Below are 18,528 nucleotides of genomic sequence, written 5' to 3' on the forward strand. Positions count from 1 at the left end.
AAAAAGGAAAGGCACAGAAAGAGGTAAGCCCACCGACACACATTGATTGAGAGAAAGCAGAGTGGTGGTATTAGCATCGAAGCCGACCTCAGAACAAGGAATATTTCCAGGGATGAAAAGGAACTTATTATAATGATAACAAGGCCAACTCATTAAGAATATATAAAATCCCTATTTCATAATGGAGCTTTAAAATACATAAAGCAAAAACTTGTAAAACTGAAAGGAGGAATCAACAAATCTAAAATCACAGCTGGAAATTGAAATTTCCAAATTAGCATTTATTATTGTTTATGAAATATGATGAAACACTTAGGTCTAAATCTCACAAAAGATGATCGAGACCTATATACCAAAAACTGAGCTGCTAAGAGAGATTAATGACCTAAATAAATGGAGAAATACATTGTGTTCACAGACCAAAATCTGAGGAACTCGAATTGATCTTTACGTTAAATGCAATTCCAATCAAAGTCCCAGCAAGTTTTTGTGGTTTTTTTGACAGAAATTAATGAGCACATCCTAAAATACATATGGAAATACAATGATCATAAAGTAGTCAAAACAACTTTGAGAAAAGCACAAAGTGAGAAGATTTACACTGCAGCTCAACACTGTAATTACAGGACAGGGCACAAGGCTGTGTGGTACTAGTGTGAAGAGAGACAAACAGGTCAAATGAATAGAACAGAGAGTCTAGAATCAGATCCACATGTAAATGGTCAAGTCTTTTTGCAAAGGTGAAAGATATATTTGATGGGGAAAGGAGAGTATTTTTGACAAAAGGTGCTAGAACGATTGCCATGTGCAGAAAATTAACCTTGATCCACACTTCGCACCACACACGAAAGTTAACTCCACCCACTCTCAGACCTAAACGTAAAACCTAAAACAATAGAAGAAAACATAGGAGAAAGTCTTTGTGACCGTGTGGTTAGGCAAGGATTTCTTAGATACAATATCAAAAGCACAATCAATAAAAGAACAGACTGATAAACCGGACTGTTCAAAGCAAATACTGTAACAGTGCCTTGTGGGGCTTACAGTGTGTGGACTATAAGAGCACAAAGTCAGGGGGCGGGGTACGTGGAAATATACTGTTGCAAAGGCCCTGCTTTTTCTGGAGTAATTCAACAGTAACCCTAACTAGGTTGCAATAAGTTAAAGATGCACACTGAGATCCCAGAACAACCACAAAAAATGATGGTTCTTTCCATGGCCCTGGGGGGTGGGGGGGAGGGAAGTTACTGAAATATACTAGGCAAAAATACAGGAGAGCAGCATCATATCAAGGGTATAATCCTAAATATATAAAGAAATCCTAAATATAGGGGCGCCTGGGTGGCTCAGTCGGTTAAGCAGCCAACTCTTGATTTTGGCTCAAGTCATGATCTCGGGGGTCCTGGGATTGAGCTCTGCCTTGGGCTCTGCGCTCAGCAGGGAGACTGCCTGAGGATTCTCTCTCCCTCTCCTTTTGCCCCTCCCCCTGCTCACACACACTCTCTCTCAAATAAATAAATCTTTAAAAAAAAAAGAAAAAAGAAATCCTAAATATATAGAAGGAATATAAAAAGGCCAAAAAGAAATATGCAGTCAGGGGCACCTAGGGGGCTAAGTCAGTTGATCATCTGACTCCTGAGCTGACTCAGGTCATGATCCTGGGGTCCCAGATTCGAGCCCTGTGTTGGGCTCTGTGTTCAGTGGGGGGGGGGTCTGCTTGAGGATTCTCTCTCTCTCAAAATAAATCTTGAAAAAAAAAAGGGAAAGAAATGTACACTCATGTGGATGATGATACTATGGGGGTAGTTCTTTTCTTCTGTTCCATGCCTAACAAAAATGTTTACAGTGAGCGTGTATTACTTCAGAGGGAAATGTGCCAAACAGGAAAATGAAAGAAAAATGAGTGGGAGGCACGAGGAGAACAAAAACAAGAAGGGAGAGAGGACGGGACAGAGGGAGCGAAGGAAAACACATGGAGGGGATCTTGCAGAGCAGAGAGAGGAGGGAGAGGCTGGTGGGGCATTTGCATGCAAGCCAGGAGCCTCCCCCCAGCACCCCGCCAAGGCCCTGTTAAATGTAGGACGATGGCTGCATCCCATGAACTTGGAGCAGAAGGAAATCCCCCTGTTAAACAGTCCACATCTAGAGTTGCACAGTCCGTGCCCACTATGAACCGAGGACAGAAGGAAGCATGCTAACTATTTACTGACCGCAACCAAATCGACCTCTGGCAGCTGAACAAGTGTGTGAGCAGCGGACGAAGTGCACACACTCACAGCCTCAGTAAGGTCAAGGGGCAGCCACCTGTGACCTGTTCCTGAGATTCATCCAAATGACGGAGTCGAGGAAATTTCCGGTTCCAACTCCTTACAGTCGGATCTCTCTGAGTCAGTGTTGCTGACCGAGCCTGTGACGGGTCAGCGGAAGGGAAGGTTAAAAAGTTCTCATGAGTGACGTGATCTTGCTCCATCTGGAGAAAGAGCCAACTCTGGCGGGGAAAATGGCAGCTTTCTCCACAGAAAGATGTCTCCAGCTTCCCAGAACTCTTCATCAAAACGGAACACCATAAACGTACTAACATTTCCCACCAATAAATTAAAGTCATCCGAGCCCAGGCTACTTTGCTTCTATCTGAGGTCACTGCGGAGTGCCTGCTCACATGGAGGCAGATGGGCCGATGAGTCAGTAGGAAAGGGGAGCTTGGTCACCAATTGAAATTCTGGAAGTACGTCAGCAAAAGGTAAGCTAGCCTGCTGTGTTTACCTGGGAGACTTTGGAATTTTATTATTTTTTTTTAATCCTGGCTAAGAGGCACCATAAAAAAGGGGCTGTGTTTGAGTCTTTGCCATAGCACTTCCTTGCTGTGTGCCCCAGGGAAAGTCACTGCCCTTCTCTGGGCCTCCCTCCTCATGCCTGTAAATGAGGATACTAAGCCCGATCCACCACACAGGGCTGCTGGGCAGACACATGAGAGAATCATCAGGTGCTTAGTAACTGGTGAGTGCCCAACGGTCAGGATGCAAGTCTGTGTTTAAGGAGCAATGGCGCTTACTATTAATACTAAAAATAGAGATTCCCAGCTGTGCATGCTTGACCCAAGGGCATTTGCTCCCTGGATGAGTCACGCTCTGTAAGCAAGCTCAAGGAAGGAAATAATAAAGGTGAGAGGCAAAAATCAATGACATTGAAAACAGAAAAATGGAGGAAAGCAATGAAACCAGAAACTGGTACTTCAAAATGACCAGTAAAATTTGACAGACCTCTAGCACGACTGACCAAAAAAGAGAGAGAGAGAGAGAGAGGGGAGAGAGAGGAAGGAAGACACACAAAACCAATATCCAGAATAAAAAGGAGCTATGACCAGACCACACAGACACTAAAAGGCTAATGAAGTTAATAGTTTGAGCACCTCTGTGCATATAAACTCAACAACACAGATGAATGAGAAAGTTTCCTGATAAACCACAGATGACCAGAACTCATCCAAGATTAGACAGACCATCCAAGAGTCCTCTATCTACTAAAGAAATTGAACTTGTCGTTAAAAACCTTCCAGGGGCACCTGGGTGGTTCAGTCGGTTAGGCATCTGACTCTTGATCTCAGCTCTGGTCTTGATATCAGGGTCATGAGTTCACGTCCCATGTTGGAAAATAAAAATTAAAAATTAAAAAAAAACTTTCCAAACAAGAAATCTTCAGGCCCAGATGGTTTTACTGGTGAATTCTACTAAATGTTTAATGAAGAAACAACACCAATCCTACCTAGCGTCTTGTAGGAAATAAAAGAGGAAGAAATCCTCATCAATTCATTTTATGAGACCAGTATTATTCTGATACCCAAACCATATGGAGACAGTACAAGAAATGTGTACAGACCAGGAACATAGACACAAAAATCATCAACAGATATTAGCAAATTGAATCCAGCAATATATAAAAAATATACCATGACCAAATGGTGTTTATCCCAGGAATGCATGGCTGGTGAAGTATTTAAATTTTATTTTTTAAAAAAGTATTTACTCAATCAGCATACTCCATCATATTAACAGACTAAAAAAGAAAACACACGTGATTGTATCAAAATTGAGGAGAAGGTGCAGAAAAACATATGACGAAGTTCAACATCCATTCATGACAAAAATGCTCAGAAAACTGATAGAAAAGGGAACTTCCTTAATTTGACAACGGACATCTACAAAAATCCCTTAGCTAGCATTGTAACTGATGGGGAAAGACCAAATTACCTCCCTTAAGACTGGAAACAAAGCAAGTATATATATTCTTACCATATTCCTTTGCTACATTTTACTAGAAGGCCTAACCAGTGAGATATTCTAAGAAAAGGAAATCACTAGCAGACAGACTAGAAAAGAAGAAAAAGAACTATCCCCCTTTGCATACATCATCTTCTACGTAGAGAATTTTAAGTAACCTATAAATGAATGATAGAAATAATGAGATTAGCAAGGCCACAGGATATAAGGTCAACATATAAAATTCAATCATATTTCTATGATTAGATAACTCATAGCAGAAATAGACAACTAATAGCAGAAACCCTGAAAATAATACCCTTTACAATTGCTCCTCCAAAATGAAATACTTAGGTATAAATCTAACTAAACTTGTACATGACTTGTAGGTTTCATCAAGTGCCAATGAAAGAAATAAAAAAAGGCCTAAATAAAGTGAGAGAGATACTGTGTGTATGGACTGGAAGATTCAATGTAATTAAGTTGCAAATTCTCCCCAAACTGATCTCTAGGTCTTGACACATTTCCAAACAAAATGCCAGCACACCTTTTGTAGACAGAGGCAAGCTGAAACATGTGGAAAGCAAAGGACCCGGAAGACAGAAAATAAGTTTGAGAAAGAGTAAGACTGAACTCACCCTGCACAGTCTGCCCTTCTCTGGGCTCTCCCAGCCCCAGCTCCTGTCCTATGACCCGAGCACTCATGCTGCATCCTTCCTTCCCACTCCCTGGGCCCAGCATCCTCCCACTGACTGTGAACTCATCAAAATGGTCAAAATTCAAAGTTGTCCAAATTCTCACCTCCTTTCACTTCTGATCTCCCCGCAACTACAAACCAAATTTAAAATACCTGGCATGGAGTTGGTGCTCAATAATGGTTTGAAGAATGAATAAATACACTTGAAACTGACCCAAGATCTGATTCTGGTACTGGTTAATAGTGACTTCAGGCAAGTATTTTTTGGGGGGGGGGGGGAGGCTGGTTTATGATGATGGAGAGATTGGGCAGCGAGACCCTCAGACCCCATCTGTACCAGTACAAATCCTCAGTACAGATGTCTCCTTAGCCATTTACAGTACTAAGAATAGACTGGCAAAGCCCCTATAGACATAGTTATTAAGTATCAATTAGGATTCAGGCTGGAACCATCCAGGGTTTGGAAAATTTTTCAGATTACTTTCCAAGTGTTTGATGAAACCCCAAAGATATTTTTCCCAGGCATGCTTTCCCCAGAAGTTGGAAACCCATAAGTATTTAAAGGAGAATTTAATCCTTAAGTTTAGCCTTTGTTTGTGCTGAGCTCATCCCAACGGAACGGCACACGATGCCCAGGAGGCTCGCACGCCCCGTATTTGAAACGTGCAATTAGACACTTGCGCTTCGGGATGCACAGTGAATCCCATGGTCCTTCTCAAACCAGGACTTGAATTCCAAGAGGGTGTAGACTTGGCAGATGTGCTCCTCGATTACTGGAATCAAAATAAGCCCCTTGGGTTGCAACAAAACCAAACTGCAGGTCTTGGAGAACCAGGACCCTTTGTCTTCAGGAAGCGAAGAACAGGAGGGCTCCAGCCATCCTGGGCTGGCAACTCAAGCTCAAGACAAAGTATTTTAAACTTAGAAAGGAAAGGGGCACCTGGGTGGCTCAGTCAGTGAAGCGTCTGCCTTCAGCTCAGGTCATGATCCCATGGTCCTGGGAGGGGGTCCCACACTGGGCTCCCTGCTCAGTGGGGAGCCTGCTTCTTCCTCTCCCTCTCCACCTGCTTGTGTGCTCTCTCTGTGTCAGATTAAATAAATAAAACCTTAAAAAAAATTAAATAACCTTAGAAAGTAAAAAACACCCATTGGGGAAAACTCGGAATACACATACAGATAGATTTTAAAAAGCAACCTACAAAGACAAGCAGTGGTGATGGTTTTAGATGAGGGTATTTGCTTTCAGGGTTTTGTCCTGGGCTTTGGGAACTGGCTCTGAGGGTGGCAAGTGTGTCTCTGAAAGGGGTGGTGCAGCTGCCTGAGCATCGGCATGGGCCCCTCTGGGAAAGATGCAGGCACAGGAGACAGGTAGGGCTGCCCTCCCGGTGGGCAGCGGGATGGTGAGCTGGCCAGCCTTGTCACTCACGCAAACTTCATCCACGGTAAGTAGACACCACTCTCTGCCCATCCCCCAGAGGCTGTGACACCAGGGTGGGAGCCAAGCAGAGGACAGACAAGCTATGGACCAAATGTGGGGACTCTGCAAAGCCCCGCTAGCTAAGCTTCATCTTCCTTGTTTTCGAACGGGACAAATCCTGCCCCACCACCCCTAAGGATTAGGAAGATGTGTGTCAAGACTCAGTGTTACCTGGTTAGCCTGGCATCTGATTACTCAGCACGCCTTCAAAAAATGGTAAACAGGAAGAAAAGGGTTTTATGTTGTTCTGAGCTATGAGACTTTATCCTTTTGAGAATAACTTAGGAGTGGACACAGCATTATTAAAACTGGCACACTCTGGATATATTCCTGTGACCTTAAGTCCTCCTACTGTGAATTTCAACACAAAGTGGCTTTGAGCACATCAAAAGTGTTGCATTAACCCTGCAGCGCGTTTAAAATCGGGACAATAGCCCCCACGACTGGCATCCTCTCTTATGGCAGGGAGGAATAAAAATCGGTATAACTATTTTGGAAAACTGTGTGGTGGTGTCCACAAACGCTCAACACAGGCCTACCCTAAGACCCTGGACCCTGCACTTCCCCCTCCTGAGTGCACACCCCAGAGAAACAAGCACACACATGTACCGAAGACAAGGAGACTCTACAGAGCTCTGGGCGCCCCTCTGTCAAAACACATGCACCCATACAGAGTGGTCCGGTTACACCGTGGAATATTACCCAGTGATGAAAAGGGGCAAGCGACTGGAACCAACCACCGTGTTGGTTAATTTTAGAGAAATAACATCAGTTAAAAGAAGACATGAAGAGTGCATACCCTGTGATGGCATTTATAGGAAGTCCCAAACAGCAAAACTGTCTCCGGCAGCAGTCCTCGGCCGGGGGTGACTGAGGCCATGGAGAGAGAAATGTGAGGGTGTCACAGCGGGAAGGGGTTCTGGAAACCAGATGCTAAGCCCCCTGCGATGCACAGGATGGCCGGGCCACAGAGGCCCCACGTGTCCACAGTGTCCAGCATGAGAGCCCCGGGGGGCCTTGGGGAGCTGGAGCAGCTCAACACATCCACACGGGTGTGTGAATAGGCAAGAAGCCACAGAGCGGCACATTTCCAGGCGATGTGCTCTGCCGCGAGTGAGCCCTCCCTCCCTCTCCAGTGCCACACAGCCTGGCCGTCGCCCCCACTTAAGTAGGACGGGACATTTCAGTCAATGTATCACTTTGACTCAAGTGAAATTAAAGGGCTTGGTTTTCGGGTATTCCAAGGCAAACACGAACCATATGAACATGCAGACTCACGGTAGCCACTTGGTTCTGTTTCTCAATATTTTCCAAACCACGGCCATCGCAACAAAGCACAGAAGCGTCTGGAGTTGATGCTCCCCCTCCCCCCAAGATTTTATTGCTCTGGCACCATTGCCCGGGAGAGCTCATCATTTCCGTGAAAGGGGGGCCTGTCCCCCATTTCCTGCTCAACCAGCCGCAAACCTGCTCAGGGGTGTCCACGCTTGGAGGGGGGGCGGTGTTGAAAGACCTAGGGTGGGTCATCTGCTCAGTGGGCCGGGAGGTCACTTCAAAAGGGCCGGCTTACAGCGCAAGTCCTGAGCCATGACTTAATCCCATCCAGTCCGGGCGAGAGTGGGCCAGCGATGCGCCTGCGAGACCCCACAAGGAGGTCCTGCGGGGGCCACCACTCCAGGAAGAGAACACTGAGGCTCTGACCGGGGAGCCGTCTGTCCCATTAATTCTCATTTTTTTTTCAGTGAATTTTATTTTCCCTTTGATTCCTATTGTATACGGCCACCGTTAGGACTGGCACTAACACACTGAGAAAGGTTTGGTTGTGGGAGAAGAACACTCAGGAGTCGGAGTAAACGTGGGTTCTTTGGGCACTGGGGACAGAAACGACTCCATGCCCCAAGAAGAAAAATCAGGCAACCACTTGCTTGTGAACAATGAGGGTGCTTGCGGGCCAAGGAGATGGACACCTCCAAATTTCTAAAATCAGTTTCTAAAATGCAAACCATTCTTCAGACACTGAGACTTCCAGAATTCAAGTAAGCTCTGTTTCCAGGAGAAATCATGACAGGTGAGGCTCTTACCTGCAGAGATTAGGGGATTAGGGCTAAGGAAGCCGGTTGCAGCGGCTGGGGGCGAGCACCACAGCCCAGCACTATGACCCGCGGTCATGGTCAGCGCCATCTCACGGAGGGCCAGGCTGCCCCAAGGTGCCCCCGGGCCCATGCCCCTGCCAGCCTCGGTGCTCGTACCCCTCTCCTCTGCCCTCTCTCCTCCCCTGCATCTCCTCTCCCTTCCCACAGCCTCACCACCCCTTCTGTGCCCTTAATTGGTCCCAAAACAGAATTAAAGCACATTTTAAAGTGCTGTGTTTATAGAATGAAATGTGTGCTTTCTTCTTGTCCTAAGTGTTGCATTGAAAATCTTTATTTATTTGGAAACAAGTCTTTGGTTGCTCCAAATCTTAGGTTGGACTAGTCTTTGGTTTATTTTTCCTGTACTCTAGTGACTCTGAGTTGTTTTTTTTTTTTTAAAGTCCCCTTAAAGCTATAAAGTAGACATAAAAACAAAACAAAACAAAACAAAAAAAACCCAAGGCATGTGTGCAGCCGGCCCTTGACTCTGCCTCTGAACCAAAGAAAGGCAGTGGGGACAATACACTTTCAATGGAGTTCAGGACGACTTCCCTGAGACAGTCTGTGATGGGGTTGCCCACCACCCACTCACGCTGGTTTTTTTAGTGGAAATCAGGCCGCAAACGTCTCTCCACCCTGGTGGGCCGTAACCAGGCAGAAGAGCCCGCCCAGCTGTCTGGGTTGAACAGAAGCATCCAAAATGGACAAGATGGCAGAATTCAAATGAGGGACCAAGGAAGCAGAGTCAAAGTGGGAGGCAGGTCAAAGGCGGAAGTGCAAAGGTGAGTTATGAGAAACGAGGCCCCAGCCAGCAGCCCTGCAATGACACCAGGAAGGCTACCAGCGTCTGGGGCTGCTGACCCCAGGGCCGTGCTGGGAGAGCACATCTATTAACCTGCCTAATCCTGTCCCTGATGCAACGTGGCAGTGTCACCCCTGGCCATTTCCGACCAGATGCTAGGCCAGCTTCCCAAGGTCAGCAACTGGTTAGTGCAAGGGAGTTTGGAAACAGGCTGTGTGGCCTCAGTACCCTTTCTATCATCGTTACTTTGCTGCTTTTGTTTTAATTGCTACAAGCATGGACAGCTCATGCACATGTTCCCTTCCATTTCGCGGCAATATCCACGGGCCTCTGCCACTCCAGTTTACTCCTGGGGGCTGAGCTCAGTAAAGCAGGGCAGGCCACAGGGACGGGGCCAGGAGCACCTGCACACAGCACAGACTGGAGCCAGCCCCACTGGTGCCAACTCCCCAACCACACAAGGCAGATACAGACATACTCAAGGCGGCGCCAGAGGGCCAACCGCCTGCAAAGAACTCAGAAGCAGGCCTGGTCCCCAGCAAGTCTGAGCTACCACAGACATCTTAAATAGGAACGAAACGAAGCCCTGGGCCAAAGGAGAATCTGTGTGCCTGAGAAGGGAGGGCAGGCAGGGAAGCCAGAGAGAAGTGCTGAGGGCACAGCAAGCAGGAGCACCCAAGGGGGACCAGAGAGGACGCTGTGGTGACTTGCTAGTCCTGGCACCCAAGGGGGGGTCCCCGTCGGCAGCCCAGGTGGCGGCTCGATCTAAGTCTGCACCTCTTGTACTGGGTGGCAGGGTGCATTTGAAGCCACAGGAAATGGGATAGCCTCCTAGAAAGCACATGTTTCTCAATGCCAAGTTAATTACACCTTTCCAAAATGAGAACACATCTTCTGTCACTGCATCACCCGCTCGGAGGGCTCACGTGCGGGCCTCAGGTGGGAGGGTGGGCATCTGCTGGGAAGCTGGGGCACCAGCTTATTCTCCGGAGCGCACGGGAGGACACCGCTCCAAGCTGCATGTGGTGAAATAAAGCAGGAAGCACGTCCAGCCCCACAGGGGTCAGAGGCTACCCAGACAGCCGTCAATAGAGGACTCCCTGCGCCAACACAGACATGCAGCTCCGGTGCAGAGGTGAGTGACTGAATGAGGAGAGTCAGTGCTCAGATCAGAAAGGGAATCCACATCTTACACGAGAGGCTTTCAATCTTTTTTTTAAAGCAGAGTAATAGTTTTTTCTTAAATCACATAAAGAATCCCAATATTTTCAGAAAATACACGAAGAGGTTTGCTTTCTTTGAAGGACAGGGGGGAAACCCAAGGTCCATTCACCAGACCCAATCCCAGAATCTTGGGTGATCCCGAACACTGAAAAAACCACACAGATGGCCAGGCAGCAGAGACCAAAACACCTTCTGGGTGCGTTAAAATGCTAAAACAAACAAAAAAAACAAAAGCAAACAAAAAACACCCTTGTATTAAAAAAAAAAAAAAAAGACAAAAACCACAGTGTTGAGGTTTCTCTGGTTCCCAAATGTGCCGAGAGCAACATGGGCATTCCTAAGCCCGAAGCTACCCCAATATTTTACTTGTTAGAAAACAAACAGGAAACTTCTCCAACAAATGATAAATAAGACAAAGGGCAAGCCCTTAAACGGGAATCTCAGAGAAAGTAGTTTATAAACAAATGAGAATATCTTCAGCACTATCACTCGGCGTGGAGTCCTAGAGTTGGAAAACAGCACTGCACAAATACCACGGCCGTCAGGACCGAGTGCATTTCCTTTCATGCACACACAGGGATTTAAAAGCGTGCTTGCCAGTTATTTCTCCAAGGAAAGATCACTTGACAAAATGCTCTTGTGTTCAGCAAATCAGGACTTAGCAAATGATCCCAATCACAACCAGCGAACGGCAAGAGACAACCAAGTCTGAGAAACAGAATGCATGTGCAACTCGGAGAGAACCGTGTGGAACAAATCCTCTGGAGGAAGGCCCCCTTCTCCTCCCCCCACCAGCTACCCCAGGGTGCCCCTCCTGTGGGGGGGGGGGGGGCACAGACAAACAGGTGAAGGACTGTACCAGGAGATGAAGCACTTGGGTGCTGGTTCATCGTTTACTCCTCAAAATTCATAACAAACATCCCCACAGAGTGAAGCTGGGCTATGAGGTCAATTTCAGGTTTCAAGCAAATACATTTTTCTCCAAAAGATATAAATAAGATGGGAAGGGCTAGTCCAGAAGTTGAATACCAACACTTAAAAAAAAAATCCTAGGAAGCAAGGGAAAAGGCTTGCTTAAGAAAAGCCATGCCTGCTTAGCAATGTACTTGACTGGTTTTAAAGGAAAAACACGATGTCCAGTGTAGAGTTGGCTGTGAGCAGGTGGTCTTGCTGGTCACTATTTTTTTAAAAGTCACATTTTTAAATGTTTTCCAAGTCCAATGACCCTCAGGAAATTGGTGAAATGGGCACGGTCTTCACTAGGGACAGTCAACGAGCCAGAGCGGTAACAGGAAAGCCGGGGGCTATTCTGTCCGGTCCTGAGGAACTAAACAGACCACGAGATCCATGTATCCACACTGATAATGCAACTCACTGATAATGCACTTTTGTTTGACAGCTGTGCAGTACTAAACCCACCGGTTTATTTGCTTAACCTAAAGCATCCCACTCTGATTGCAATCTTAAGCTTCCTAACCAGTTGGCCTAGTCAAATGCAAGCAGCCTATGGGAGTAATAAACAGAAATTTCCACGAAGGGAAAGACAGAAGATGGTGCATCTGCTGATCACAAAGTTCCTGCTCATGGGACCCACGAATCAGACCATGAGGATGTGACTAACTGCGCTGAGAAATGAAAGCAGAATGCTTCCATTAGCCACTTGGGCAACTGAACTGTGTATTACAAAAAGGGCAATGAGATGACCACCATTTCTCATTCTGACAGGGTGCACTTTCTCGGCTACTGGGCAAACACACTAACCAGATAAACTTCGGTACATTCTTCCCTGTAAGAGAACTTCCAAGTCATGTTAGTAATCATTCACACATTAAAGAAAAGCCTCCCTGTAATACACTTCCAACAGTTCCCTAGCATTCACATTGGTTTAAAAGAGGCCTATAAAGACAAGTCATATGCTAATGAAGGAAAATCACTTAATCTCTATCCCCAGCACCAAGGTTAATGGTCCAAGTTCGAAGTGTAAATGACCTACAACCTGGTTAAGAGTCTATGAAACTTACAAAAATACTAAACACTGCAGCATAAAATACTGAACGTTGAGTTCAAAATCTCAAGAACAGATAACACGTGGATAACAATTCACTTGGGACCCTAGAAAATGTTGGATTTGCTAGAATGATCTTGTTCTCTATCCAGGGGCCAATTATTCACTCCAGGGACAAAATGATAACTCTTGATTCCGGGCTGACGTCCCCTCGTGACATACTCTGTCTGCAGCCGGGTGTGCTGATCCAAGCAAAGAGAATAGGGGAGCTCCACCTGTCTCGTACACTTAGGATCGGAGGAGGTAGGTGTCAGGTGTGAGATTACACATGCCGCCTCTTTCAAACAAAGTTAGCGCTTATCTTAAAGGACATATGCACACAAAGGGTAACGGAGGAGCCCTTTGCTGGCTACCAGAAGGCTGAACTGAGAAGTCCGGATTCCCATACGGGGCAGCAACCTCCAGAAGGAATGTGGTATTGCTACACAACGCACACGGACCAAGATGCCCAAGGCCCTACTGGACTAATTCATCTCTACCACTCTTGAGATCTTTCAAAGTTTCTCAATACCTCAGTCATTTCCAGTGGATTTTGGCCTAGATGAAATGTATGCCTTAGCAACCTAAAGACTGTATAGAAACCCGTCAATGGTACTTGCGGGGACATTTTCTCATCTAGATACATAGGATGTGTTCTGAGACTTGGAAGCAGGTACCAACAAGTACGTTCTTTCACCTCCTGTTCCAGATTCCTGTGAAAAGGCATTCTCAGATCAGAGGGCCTTGTTCTTGAGAGGGCACCCAGTCTGACTTACAAGGGACAGTCCAGCGACAGAGCCACTGACCCTGCTAGGGGTGAAGGACCAGAACGGGTTAGAGGCTAGGTGTGTACTGGGACAGGTAAGCCATTCGCACAGCAAGGACATGACCTGGATCACAGTATCACAACCCAGAGCTCAACGAAGTGCTCCAAGATAGAGCTCAACGTCATCGTTGGCTGGGTTATTGCTGGTAGGGGGCTGCTTCCCCCAAAGTGAATTTGGACTCCACACACCATGTGTTCCTAAAAGCCGTACGTTGTTTTAGTGAGAACCTAACTATAACTTGTAAGTCAGCCAAGCCAATCAGATTAGGGTGACAACAGGTGAGTGGGCTAAGTGGACAGTGTTAGGACTGTGATTTTAAGAGTAAGCTATGAATGCGGGTGGCACAAGGCAATGATTAAGAACACCAGCTGCTCAAAGAGGACGCTTGGGGTTAAAGGCTGGCTTGTCTGCGGACCCCAGTGCAATACCATGAATCGTCTGCATGGGCCGAAAGCGGGGGCCCCCCAGGCACGAGAGCCACCAAGGGGGGGCCTGACGGCACATGGCCCCTCTCCTCCCCATCTCTTCTTTCTGGGAAGGCCTCCTTTCCACAACCCAAGGGGAGTGCCTGAGTCGCTGCTGAGATGCCCGAGTAGCACGACGTTCAGCTGTGATCTGAGGCCGCCATTCTGGTGATGCTGACCGTGGTGGGGGCCAGGAACAGCGCAGGGACACTTTACCTCCCCTGTTCTGCTACTGGAAGATTCAAAAACTCCATCTCCCCAAATGACTAGTAACTAACATTGGAGATATTAAACGAGTACAACCCGAGTCTCGGTTCATCTGGTTGGAGGGCTCGCTGTAATTCTGGGGGTGTCCTCGCACCCCCCAGAACTCCAGCGACAGGAAGAGGCAACTGCAGTCAAAGAAACACCACACACAGCTTTAAACCAACTTTGTGATTTTTATTGATGGGTGACAACTTCTGTACTCCTAGAGATCACTAAACTGTGTACAATTAGAGACGCAGCATTATAGAAGAGCAGACAGCAGAATTAAACAGAGCGACTTAGGGAAATATCAATCTTCATTATTTTGCCCATTGTTCATTACGTGTACACAGAAGCATGAATGCAATTTGAAATCTTTTAATAGCAATAAAGTTTACAATCACCCATCTATGTGGACTAACATCTTAACTCCAAATATCTGATCTGCATTGTGTACGTAAGCAGCTTCTCATCGCACAATTATTAAAATGTATTTTTCCTGTTAGGAACCAGCAACTTATTTTTTGTATTTACGTTTCTTTTGAAGTAAGAACTATTTCTTCTCAGATAACTGGCTCATTTTTATCGTTTATCAAAAACTAAAGGGTGGGAAGGAAAGTGTGATGGATTAAAAAATTTATTTTTTTTAAGGAAAGATAAAATTCATTTTCACAAATTTACAAGTGTTGCTGGTGCAGGATTTATTCTACTAAGCAATTAGACTGGGAATCAAATGCAAGTCCCCTTTCTTACTCAGGAATCAGCATTATTTCAGAAACACGGGTTTTGTGTATTTTCTTAAATCAAGCGACAGTCTGTTTGAACCGAATGATTTTGATTTGGAAGGTAGACGTGAATGTGAACTGTTGCGCACAAACCCCGAGGCGTCTGCCTTCCATTCCAGCCCATTTCTGCAAAGGAGAAAGAGTTTCTCTCTAGAGAGCCACTAAAGAGAGGGAGGAAGTCAGAGGGAGTCGGTGTCTGCAAGCGGGCGTCGGGCACACACACAGGCGGCTACAGCAGGTCCACACGGCGGTAATACAGGAGGTAGGCTGTGCGCTCTGCAGTGGGCTTCACCACCTGGTACTGGTTGATCACCTTGACTGCCTGGTCATCGATGCGCAGCCAGCCGTTGAGGCCGATCTGGAAGACATCCGTGGTGTAGTGGCCGCCCGTCGCACTGCTGCCGTGGTGGTAGACCACTGCAAGAGAGGCCCGCGGGCGCCCCAGTGAGAGAACCGCACCCCAGCAGCCAAGGGCGCCCGCCTGACCGCCCCCCACAAGGCCACTGCATGTGACACCCCTCACCGAGGCAGGCGGGACACAGAGACGTCACTACACAAAGCTATATCACATAATCAAAAACTCCGCACAATTTACAAGATAAAGTCACACGCGTGTATCTCAATAATGTTTTTAAAATGTTTAACGCCTCACAAACACAAGAGACGCCAGCTTGGTGGGGCTGTCCCACATGCCAGCCCCTCGGGTGAGGACTGCCCACCATTTCGCGTCCACTGCTGATGAGAGCACACAGGGACAGAGCGCGAAAGACCCCCCAGCCCCCACCGAGCCGCCAGCACCACACACCCCCAGAAACGCCACCCAGAGACCCAAAACGCTCGTGCCCTTGAGCTAGCCAATCCTACTTCTAGACGGCTCTAAAGAGAGCATCTGAATCTCGGACAAAGAGGTCATAATGGTGAAAAAACAGAAAAACCTAAATACTTGTGCTAGAAGGAATAATTAGCGGATTATATCACAATGAGATGGACAGAGAGAGGGACTGGGGACATAGGAATATGCCTGTGGAAAAAACAATGAAAAACCGAGAACCCCAGCATTTCTGTGATTGTCATCACAATGAGTGGACCCCACCGTCTCGGGAGGGACAGCAGGGCTGTGACGTGGGCTGACTGTGTAGCAGCCCCACTGACACGGCACTAGTCATCACCCTTTTTCCTTTTAAAAAACGTTTTAATTTTCTATGTCTTAACAAATAATGCCAAAATAATAATAAAAAAATACCACTTGTTACCTACTTAAAAAAATATCCTGCAATTCAATCAAGAAGCCTTAGTCAAAGGCCTAACACACAGACAACCGTTGGAAGCTGCCGTCAAGTCATCGGAAGACACCAAAGGCTGCATCCTCCCCTCCGTGAGGAGGGGCACCAAGAGGCCCGGGCAGCAGTCAGGAGCCTGGGTGAGGGAAACATCCAGGGGGCCAGCAGTGCGGCCAGGCGAGCTGGGTGCCACCACCAGGGGCAAAAAGGACAGTCATGTGGAGAGGCACAACACTTGGGCGGTGGGACCGTCACCAGGCTCTGGTGGCAGTGGTCACTCCTGAGGAGGACCCGGCCGGTTCCGGGCCTGTGGCCACTGCTGGTGGGAGGACAGCCCCTCTGGCAAAGCAGCCTCTCGGGGCTCAGAGGACGCCACGGCTCTAGCCCTGGGCATCCCCATGACAAACACGACTGGCCACCCGAGGGCGGACGACTGCAAGCCGACCGGGCAGGACACCAGCAGCAGGACCAGCACAGGCGCTGCTGGTCACAACGGTCAAACAGCCGTCAAGGGCGTGGACGAGGCTCGACACAAGCAGTCCCTCTGACCCCAAATCTGCTTTAGGGCTTTTGTTCTGGATTTTCCCAACACCTACGTGACTTGGGCAAGAGTTTATATAAAGCGACCGATCAGTGGGATTTAAAGAACCTGTGGTCTAACTCATCTGTATTTCCTTCCAGACACCTCCATTTGAAAACCTCCAGAGCAGGCACGGCACACGGCTGGGGTCTTGGAAGCGGAGGCCCGGTGACCAGGAAGGTGCACCAGGACTGCAGGTGAGCCCCTGACTGAACGGGCCTGGGCAGCACCGCACTCATTTGCTCTCTCGGTCCCGCAATCAAAATCATTTGCACCAAGTGCTTCCTTACCCACATTTTACAGAAAATTCCAACCAATCGAATCCAGTACCCTCATTTCTGAGATCAGAAGCTGTGAGAGGAGGAATCAGGAATGCAAGTGACAGCCCCAGTTCAGATGCTGGGCCACGGCCAGCAGGCGGAACAGGACCACACTGGGGCTCCTTGAGCAGGAGACGGGGGATTCCTGCACCTCGCCCTGGATCATCAGCCTTCCCCGGCAATGGCCTCAAGGGGTAGAGCGGCAGGGAGGCAGCAAAGCAGCACTTCGTTTCCCCCTGGGACCTCGGTGCCAAGCTCCCTGAGTGGGCCAGACCCTAGAGCTCCTCCGGCCTCAGAGGCAGTCTGCAGAGCCTGAGTGCCAGCCAACGTGGCATGGCTTCCATGACAAGGCAGGGCAAGGGAAGGGCTAGAGACACCACAGGAGTGCGTGGCCACCCTGTCAGGGGAAGACCCATGATCAGCTGCCTTGGGGGGAGAAGACAAAGTCAAGGGCAGAGCTGCAGGAAGATAGACCCGACTGGGCCAAACCCCTACCAGTGCGGCACAGGCACCTGACCCACTGATCAGGACCCAACCCAACTTCCAAAACACACAGGAGGGACCGGCGGTTGCAGGGTGAAGCCCAGCCATGCCACCGTGGATCAGAGTGGAGTGTGTGTCTCTCAGAACTTGGGTTTCTTGTTTTGGAAGATGGGGACACCACCACACATCTCTCAGGATAGCTGCGAGGAATAAATGAGATACTACAAAAAAAAAAAGGTACCTAGTAGAAAGGTTCAATAAAAGTGTGAGGGTCAATGAACGGTCATGTTATTTTAAACTACAGACAGGCTCACCAAAGCCCACACAAAAGGAAGGATAACAAAGGAGTTAGGAAATTCTAATAAAAAAGGCCAGAAAGTACACACAGTCATTGTAAATGGTGACTACCAAAAGAGACATAAAGCCTCAAAGGCCCAAAAGACTCAGGCTATAAAAGAGGAAGGACGGCAGAAGGAAGGACACAAGGGGCCAGGAGGTGAGAGGTGTTAGGGCCCCCAGTTCTGGGGGGCCCTCGGAGGGCTCGGAGGGCTCTGAGCCAGAGTGTGGCGGCCCAAGAGCCCAGGTGAGCCAGCGCACTGCGGGAGATCATCCGGCGGAGCATGCGTGCGGGACCCGCTCTCCTAACCTAAGCAGGCCGCTCCACAGTACCACCCTGACAGGCAGCGCTGCCCGCAGCTGCCACGACAGCCGCAGCAAAGGTTGCACCCTCAAACTGCCAGCCTGGTGGCCTCACACTTGCCCCTCTGACTCAAGGACAGATACGATGCTAAACAAGGACTGGATTCAACTTAGAGCCAAAAGGACATTCTGTCAAATTTCAAGCACCGGATGTCAGGACAAACACACATTTTCAAAAGGTATGGACTTAGCAAGCCCCATGGGGACAGCAG

The 18,528-nt window shown here is 47.9% G+C and overlaps 1 protein-coding gene across 1 annotated transcript in view; it reads right to left on the reverse strand.

The window, feature by feature from the left end:
- Positions 1-14,342: 14,342 nt before the first annotated feature.
- The window catches only part of USP10 (ubiquitin specific peptidase 10), a 75,279-nt gene continuing 71,093 nt past the window's right edge, over positions 14,343-18,528 (reverse strand). Inside the window, exon 14 of the mRNA XM_027620326.1 lies at positions 14,343-15,371. Within this exon, the coding sequence (XP_027476127.1) occupies positions 15,184-15,371 (188 nt within the window). The 3' untranslated portion in view covers positions 14,343-15,183. The remainder of the gene's footprint in view (positions 15,372-18,528) is intronic.

The sequence above is a fragment of the Zalophus californianus genome, chromosome 17, assembly GCF_009762305.2.
Source record: "Zalophus californianus isolate mZalCal1 chromosome 17, mZalCal1.pri.v2, whole genome shotgun sequence".
In the NCBI taxonomy this organism is placed as follows: domain Eukaryota; kingdom Metazoa; phylum Chordata; class Mammalia; order Carnivora; family Otariidae; genus Zalophus; species Zalophus californianus.